The sequence below is a fragment of the Pholcus phalangioides genome, unplaced genomic scaffold, assembly GCF_987345545.1.
Source record: "Pholcus phalangioides strain wild (caught in Gottingen) unplaced genomic scaffold, Ppha-v1.0 ptg000041l_1, whole genome shotgun sequence".
In the NCBI taxonomy this organism is placed as follows: Eukaryota; Metazoa; Arthropoda; class Arachnida; order Araneae; family Pholcidae; genus Pholcus; species Pholcus phalangioides.
In genome coordinates this window covers 5,965,831-5,974,797 of record NW_028301627.1, presented here as the reverse complement: position 1 = coordinate 5,974,797, position 8,967 = coordinate 5,965,831, and the positions used below count along the sequence as shown (strand labels likewise).

Genomic DNA, 8,967 nt, shown 5'->3' with positions numbered 1-8,967 from the left:
AATACAGCATGTTTCTGACAGTTTTGTTAACATATTTTTTTGTCATGGTGGCCATACTGTGAAGTGGTAGAAAATTTCAAATTACTTTATTAAAATATAATTTGTTGAGTGAGAATTTGAATCAGAACCGGGGGTAAAAAATCACATTTAGTAGAAAATATCTAGGTTATATATATATATATATATGTATAATATTGAAGAATACTTGAAAAGAAAACAAAAATTCCCATTCTGAAACATAATAATATAAGAATAGCAGTTTTGACCGCACGATTTTCTTCAGGACTTGATGGAGGTGCACAAACATTTAACCAACAAACCGGCATCAAAAGTTTCACTTGCTTACGTCTAAAGAGAGAAAAGAGAAGAAAGCCAGTTCTTTTGTGTGGGTGAGCTCAAGCGTTATCTTTGGAGTCCGAATCTCTATCGTCGTAAGCGACAGCGGGAGTATTCGGACTGATCACACACTTGCGGGTGTGTTTCTCGAGAGTGACAGGCACGGAGAAAGGCATGTCGCAAAACCTACAGTGGTAGACGTCTTTGCCCAATCGCCCGTGGGTTTTCATGTGTCGCGTGAGTTTAGAACTATGTGCGCTCGCGTAGCTGCACAGTTCACATTTGTAAGGTTTCTCACCCGTGTGGGAACGTCTGTGGACTATCAGGTTACTGCAGCTCTTGAAGCCTTTCCCACAGTATTCACAAGTATGGTTTCTGCTTTGTTCCTTGTTTGACGTCTTGGAGTTAGAATAAGGAACCAGAGTGGTAGAGGTTTCGATATTGTTACCGCTGGTCCCTGGACGCGGACTGATGGACCTACCTAGACTCGTGGGTGTAATAAACATCAAGGCACTTTCCGATGAAGAAGATTTGTCGAGGCTTGGTAAATCCGCCGAGTCGTTCATTCCACTGAATACGTCCCTATGTGTGGCTTGCACGGAGGGCATGAAGAGACCGGCATACAGCGATTTCCTGTCGGTGCTGCGCACTTGATCGCCGATGTCTAACATTAGACGATTGTTGGCATCGAATGCGTTATGTAGATGATGGGGATGATCAACGGCACCAAAGAGGGAAACAATATCCATCGTGTGCGAACCACCCGATTTGTTATTACAGAATCCGCGGTGGTTGCTGTGACTGTTTATACTCTTGCTCTTGTCGTCGTCTCGTTTCATTCCACTCGGACCGTTTTCGATCACACCATGATTCGAATTTTTCTTCTCGATCTCTAAAGAAACAGATTTATCACTCTTGTTAGACATCGAGCTCTTGATACCGCTTTCTTCCAATGCTTTTTGATAGGCTTCATGATATTGTTGAATCAGTCTTATCTTGTCCATGACTACTTCACTGATGAGAGAATGTCTAGTTGGGGGCTTTTCATTTCCTTTGGAAACTACGTCGTTACCACCGTTTTCACTATTCCCAGAACTGTTGCAGCCGTTGTCATCACTATTGAAGTTTGTCGAGTTTTCCGCCTTCGGTTTATCAGCTGGTGATCCTCTTGATGCAGGGGTAGAACCAGCCGGCCCTTTGGTGCTGAAATCTTCTGCCATCATGACTTTACTGCTATCATCGAGATGTTCACCATAATGAAGTTCTTTCTCTTCGTCGTCATCATCGTCAAGCTCTTCCTCTTCTTCGTTATCTGCCGTTTGGCCTTCCGATACATCATCATCATCTAAAGGGCTGCGCGACCTTCGTATTCTATTCGGGTCATTCTTCACTTCTGAAGTCGAATCAGGCATTGATCTTGGTGATTCTCCGGTATTATTTTCGGTTCTAGTTTTAGCGTTGTTTTGATGCGTCTCCACATGTCGTTTTAGATTACTTGCCTGAGTACATGAATATCTACATATTCGGCATTTGTATGGTTTCTCTCCCGTATGGCACCTCCTATGCACTATTAGATTGCTTTGGAAACGAAAAGACTTGTTACAAAATTCACAACTCCACGTCTTGTGCAATTTGTTGGAATCGTCCAAGGTATCTGCACCTCCACCTTTGCTACTTGTTGATGAAGTCTCCACCGCGGAACTGTTGCTGAGCAAATCAACGCGGAAGTCCTGCATAGACTGTCTCGCAAATATACTCGGTGTATTGAGAGATTTTGGTGGAAACTGACGGTCACCTAATGACATTCGAAGTAGTTGCAACGCCGTGTGGATCTCCAGCGCCAGCGACTGTTGAGGAAGAACGTGATGCGAATGAGCATGGCTGGGCTCGTTCATTGAACTGGGTGGTAGAACTGGAGGCAACGTAAGACCAATACCACCACCACTGCTTCCAGGCAAGAGCGATGGCGGTGGTGGTGCCGAAGTCGGTGGAGCTGCTGGTAAAGGAGCCGATAACGGTGGGTTGATTCTCTCTCGATTGCCGCTTCCCGAGTAGGACGTCACCAGATAAATCTTTATACCGTGCATATGCTGAGCATGTTGCATTAAGGTCCACGCCGAAGGGAACGCCTGCTTACATGTACTGCATGTATACGTGCTGGGTTCTGTTATGGCTGTGTTCACTTCAGTATCCATCATCAATTTAGATGCCGGCCTAGGACTAGTATCTTTAGATTCCACCTTGATCATAGCTTCTGCCTTCGTCTTCTTTTTTGTATCCTCTTCATAATGTCTCCTGTCCTCTCCAAGATCTGGTTTCTCAGTCTTTGTTCTCCCAAAGATGCTGTTGGAACTACCGATTCGCCTGAAGTCATTGTCATTGGTTGTACATCTTTCGACAGAAAGACTAAGTTGTGGCGTACTCGCCGGTTCGGGAGGGGATTGCGCAAGCGCCGGCAACACTGGCTTCTCAGTTCTGATCGTACTTCGCATATGGTAATGCTGATTGTTGAGACCCTTACGATTGTACATTGGTGCCGAGATCGATGTGCGAGTATGGCCAACAACCGAAGGCTGGGCAACAGGTGGATCTTCATGGTCATTGTCGAAACTTGGTGCACCATCTTCCTGAAAGATCAAGTTTTTTTCCTTGTTACAAGAATGGGCTTTGTGCTGAAAGAATTCGACAATCTCTGACAGCAGAAAAACTTTCTGACAGCTTCCACAGGTCAAAGTGTCTCGTAATAACTCTGTTTCAGCGTTGATCAATCTTTTCCTCTGTTTAGGATTCTCTTGCTTACGACGAGACATCTTGATGGTATTATTGTTTTCCTCTCAACAAGTGTTGTTGTTAAAAAAAATTGGAAAAAAATTAACCCGATAAATAGCTAAGTTAAAAAACAAACTAAAAAAAAGTCCCACAGCCGAGATTTCTTTTTCAAATTCTGGAATTTCTCACATTTTTTCGTCCGTCTTGTCTATTGGAGAATCATTTCTTGCACATCGGTGGTTACCGTCGATATGTCGCGATGCCTGATTATGAATTTTAATAAATTTTTATATACGTATGAAACAGCACATTCCACGTCGATGAAACAGTCCTAAAACAGTACTTTCGTAGGAAATCGCAGACATCAAACACACAAAAAAGTCCATCAGACAAAGTCTTTCAAACTCACACACACGTGCTATTTTTTTCCCCCGTCCATATTAAAATTTTTGTACGTGATTTTCTTGCATTCTTTCTCCTCTTCTCACATTCTGTCCAATAATGTCCGAGAAATTTCGAATTTTCTGCACAAAATCGACGAAAATTGGATCATTGAAGTGAAATTTAAAAAAAAAAATCCATGAAAATTAAAATTTCACGTCCATCTGAAATATTTTTAAAATGTAATCAACCACATTTCCATTCTCAAAACAACAACAAACATAATTGTACGTCTTGCCTTGTTGTACCTACCTAGGAAAAATTTGAATCTTGAATTATTTCTCTAATTAACTATTTTTCGGCCCATTTTTCCGAATTAGTGTCCTGCATTGATGACGATGATGGATTGATTGTTGGCCGGCCAGTCGGTTGTCCGTGCGCTGTTGCCGATCTGAAGAAGAAGTGTTTGTTGCCCCCAGCTTCAGTGTTGGCAATTTTTTAGATACTCATTATTATTATATTACCCCTTATTTTCTTATTGCTGTCGTCGAGACGACACGAGACGTCCTGAAGAGCTCGTTCTGCCGTCGACCGCTCGCTACGAGGAACCGCGAGAGACTGGATAAAAACTCCCGACATAAACAAAGGATGAAATTCGTAGTTGTTGTTGTCTGACGATTTTTCAGAGTTATTTTCCTTCACGTGACGTCATCGTCTTCTTTCCACTGTTTATTAATGTTTTTTTTTTAACTTTTCATTTCATCTGCAATAAAATTTCTTTAAAATTGTTTTTATCGGAACAAATCTGATATAATTTCCTCAAAATTTTGAATTTTTTTTTCCTTGATCGTCAAAATTTTATTCCTTTCATTATTTTTAAATCAACTACAAAAGCGCCATCTCCTGAGCATAATGGGGAGGGGGGGGGGTGAACCCCTCACGCCAGGGACTTGCAGTGACGTAGCCAGTGGGGGAGTAGGGGGATCGATTGCTCCCTCAATCAAAGTGTTACTTACATTGGCGCCTATTCTTCTAAGTGACACTTGATCCACAAGAAAAAAAAAAATTCTGCCTCCATTGACTGAAAGGACGAATAACCTAAGTGAGAAAAATAAAAACCTCCATTTACACGCTTCCTCTTGCAGTTGCACTATAACTGGGTTTGTGCTATTCATTTGAGAGAAGACAGAGAAAAGTGTAGGGATTTATTTCTTTACTATTTTTCAAAATTGCTATCGAGCTCTTCCTCTGAAAGCATGGTCAGGGCAGCCGGCTTCCTTCCAAAGGACAATACTTTGCCTACATCTTTGTGAAGTTTTATGTCCGTTGTTCATCGTTCAGTGTAGAGCTGCTGGAAACACCTTTCTTCGGCGCCTTAGTAATGGCTTCCACAAGAGTGGGGCTGGCAGGGCTCTAACCGTGGGATCCGGGACGGTCTCATCACTTTTTGTTTTTCACGCAAAACATCAAATATAAATGGGCCCGTGAAAACTCTTTTCTGGAGGCCCGTCAGATGCTCCAGCCTAGGGGCCCCGCTCTAGGATGTGGGAGCCGTGGCCTCAGTTGTAACGACCAAACGCTCATTTTGTTGTGAGTTAGTCTCTTAGAGCTTTGTTTAAGGTGCTAACTGAAAAAATTTGGTACGATATAGAATCATATTGCTGAAAGACCATCGAGCCCAGGAAGTAATGGCTAGATTTTATACAAATACAACGCCACAACAGGCAAATTGCCCAACGAGGTGGCTGACTCAGGAACATCATGGATCCCCGAGCCATTATTTGGAGGCCCTACCTACTACTGCTACACCACACATGCACCCCCCCCCCGAACTCCCAACGAATCGGTACGTGCGGGAATGTGCGTGTACGTGTAGTGAAACCTGACGTGAAGTTTTTTGTTTCTCTGTAATGCTCGTTATGTGTAGTGCTGCCATCTGCCACCAGTTTTTCTAACTATGAGTGAAGTGTTATGATTCAATGATTTATCGTTGTAGGCGAGAATATATCGTTGTATCTCTGTGGCGAGACTTTTTAACGGGGAGATCGGCTCGCATTTGTGCCTTGAAGTTGGGAACCACAGAAAACCAACTTTAGCCGACCACCGCTGTGGGGTTCGAACCCGGATCCTCGCATCGCGAGTCCCTCACTATAACCACTCGACCACCACAGCGGCAAAACGGGTAATTTTCTGGAGGTGGGTGGGTTTGAACTCGTGTACCCTTAATTTTTCCCATCTCTAACGCCGCATCTTACCAACCCACCACTACAGCACCAAATACTTTGAGCTCCTAAAAATATCAACTTGTATATAGGTGTCTCGATCGACTAGAATTACTAACTGGCGTTAGGTCAGTGTCTAGAAAAGAGATGGAAAGCAACTCTGAGGTTCTGAGCCCTAAAACAACCAAACACAATGAAGATGTATAATCTGGACCAGTTATTTCTTGAAGATGAGTAAAATGAAAAAAAATAAAAAAATAATAATAATAAAGAAAAAAAGCTAAGCTATATTAGGCCCGATAGCTCCTTAGACTCAGAGAATGGGGAAAGGAAATGACAGCAATCTATATTGTGTGATAATTAGAACAGCTTATTGATAGATTTGGTGTTTTTAAAAAAGTGACTCTCTCAGAATCGCCGCCTTTTTTGCATGTTGTGTCTCATCTCAATCAACTGTTTTCTTCATACAGCAGGCATAAGCGAGGAGGACGTGTTAATAGAATAATGTTTTGTGGCGGTGATGTCGGCAAGAGTGCGTAGGTGTTGACATTCCAATATCATAAATCTGCCAACACATCGTTTTCCTGAGCGCGCCTTTTCTTTACCTCTCTTTCGCTGTTTTGAGGGAGAAGGCTTTCGTTTCTTTCAGAGTCAAGCTGTCATTTTTATGTGCCAGTGTATTCTTGTTTCGTATATGTGTAATAACGTACGGTATGTATCTTCAAATTAATAAACTTTATATTTAGCCGTTATCTGGAACCAAAAAATTTTGTGAGTCAGATTTACACTATCTGTATACAAGTCACTATTTGAATTGAAGTGTCAGCACTCAACTTTCTACACTAGTGACACATCCACGTTGGATAACCTCAATTACTGACTACAGTTTATTGTTAAAAATTATGATTAAACCAAGTATTATATATAAAAGTGGCAGAGAGAGAATGCTTATGATTGTGGCCAATCAATTATTGAAAACAACCCCGACATAGTGGTGTCAGCAGTGCGGTCAGTAGAACTATACTGAATGAAAAGAAATGGAAACTGATTATTTTGTGAGCAGGTGAACGCAAGAATAAATCATCGTTGAGCTGTTGACAGCAGAGAAGGATCAGGACTGATTACTTGGCGTAGCTGGTCACACATTGGGTGGTCACCAGTGTCTCAACGCATCGGAATAGTTATATAAATGCTTGACCATCGGCAGAAACGTACGAGCATCATGACTTTCGCCTATACTGAGGAGTTGAGCGGTCACGTTTTCTTTGTTTGTTAGGCGAAACCAAACTATTTTCGTACTGTAATTTCATTCGATACTGATTTAAAAAAAGAAGAGAAAATATTAAAAATTTCCGTCTCTGCCAAGGTAGAAAAAGAGGACCTGCTGATTTTAGCAGATGAGTTACGGGTAGAAGTCCCCAAAGACGCAAAAGTTGTGGATTTGAAAGAGCTAATCATTAAAAGAATGAACCAGAATTTTTGAAAGAATTACTAAATAGTATTATCGATGAAAGAACGGAGCGAGAAGCAAGAAACTACGAATCAGAGGTAGAAAGAGTAAAACATAATGAAAGACCTGGAGCACGTGGCAATAATAATTTTATTAGGTACTAACTGTAATACCCGGCGCTGCCCGGGTTTTCTTTAATGAGGCTTTTTGGATCACGTGATACCTCCCTCTTTCTTTGAGAGACATACAAACCGTGTCTAAGGTAACCAATATGAGAACTTCTTGCACGACTCATGAAAGAAACAAATCTAGATTAAAGAAACATAGAAATGAATAGTTTTTTTTTCTTTTTTGAGGGGAGAGCTAGGTATTTCGATTCCCTCCCACTTTGAACTTCAAGTTATCCATCTGCCTGTTTCAGCTTCCTTTCTTAATTAAAGCTGTGGAATTTTTTCGATGTACTTTTTACGGGCCCATAATTAATTTTAAAACATCCTAACCCCCATGAATTTATGCAGTTGAATATCAAAAGGCAATACGGAGACATTAATTTTCGTAATTGAGAAGATATAAATAAAAAGTTGAAATCAATGTTATTGCACGAATATATCCAACTACAAAGTAGGTCCGGATAATTACTTCATATTTAATCTCCTGGCTTCGTATATCTCTAAGCGAACTCAATATTTCAAAAATCGAGAATTCAATACAATTTTTAAAATTATTTATGTGACAGAAAACCCCACAAAAATTTCCATATTTCAACAGTAAAATTGGCAATTTTAACACTGATTTCTATGAGGATCACCCTTTACCTGACCCTCAAAGCGATGATGATTATGACGTCTATTCAAAAAGCCTCATTACTGAGAGTATTGAAAATTTGGCAAACCATTATAAAGGCATAAACTATTATGCATATATATACGTACATATATATATATATATATATACACACACACTAACGGGATAATAGAGAAGTGAGAAACCATTGTAAAGGCATATACACGTCTGAAACGCATTGCTAGGAAACCACGGTAACCAAAGTAAAGTGAAAGTGATTGTTGAGGCCCAAAAACCATTGTTGCCCGACAGTTTTTTGCCCATTTGGGGCATTTGCCCTGGTCTGACGAAATTTTGAAGTAGCTTATCGTTCAAGTCGGGTCCAATTTGGTATATATGCAAAATTTGGTGACGATCGCAGAAATTATGTTCAAGTTGTATGAGATCCCGAAGGAATACCATGGGAAAATTATACATTTTGTAATCTTATAAACAAGTCACGGTTTTTTCGTTATAATTATTTTCGCTACGAGCCTAAATATTTTATTACGCAAATCTTTGAATTTATACAAAATGTTTTCAACGGTTACTTGCATGTAATTATGATAGGGTAAGGTAATTATAACCAGTCAGGTGACCAATTAATTTCTCCTTTTTTCTCCTTTTTAAAAGTTTGATTATTTATGTTCAACCCTTCGACCGTTACGCATATTCAAAGAAAATCTTCTGAATCGGGCACACGATTTTACCAAAATCCTTTGAAAAACGGCAGGGCCTCTTGAGGTAAGACGATTCCTTCCCCCAGTTGTCAACAGTAGGGTGCCGGATTTTCACTGATAGGATTCCTCCCACCACAACAATAAGGCCAGAGGTATGAATAGGTCTTTTGTAAGTTGACGATAATAGCCTTACTGAGTGGAAAAGGTCCATGAAATTCAGGGAATAAATTTTCCGTCAGTGAAAATTCTTCTTTCCTCCTGTTTCTTGACTTCACACAAAATGATTCCCATTTATAGTGATTATAAA

At 40.6% G+C, this 8,967-nt stretch overlaps 1 protein-coding gene across 1 annotated transcript; it reads right to left on the bottom strand.

The window, feature by feature from the left end:
- Nucleotides 1-395: 395 nt before the first annotated feature.
- LOC149065166 (BCL11 transcription factor A-like) lies at nt 396-3,146 on the bottom strand. Its single transcript, XM_089254308.1, has one exon. The coding sequence runs from the start codon at nt 3,144-3,146 to the stop codon at nt 396-398; it is 2,751 nt and encodes a 916-aa protein (XP_089110434.1).
- Between the last annotated feature and the right edge of the window lie 5,821 nt (nt 3,147-8,967).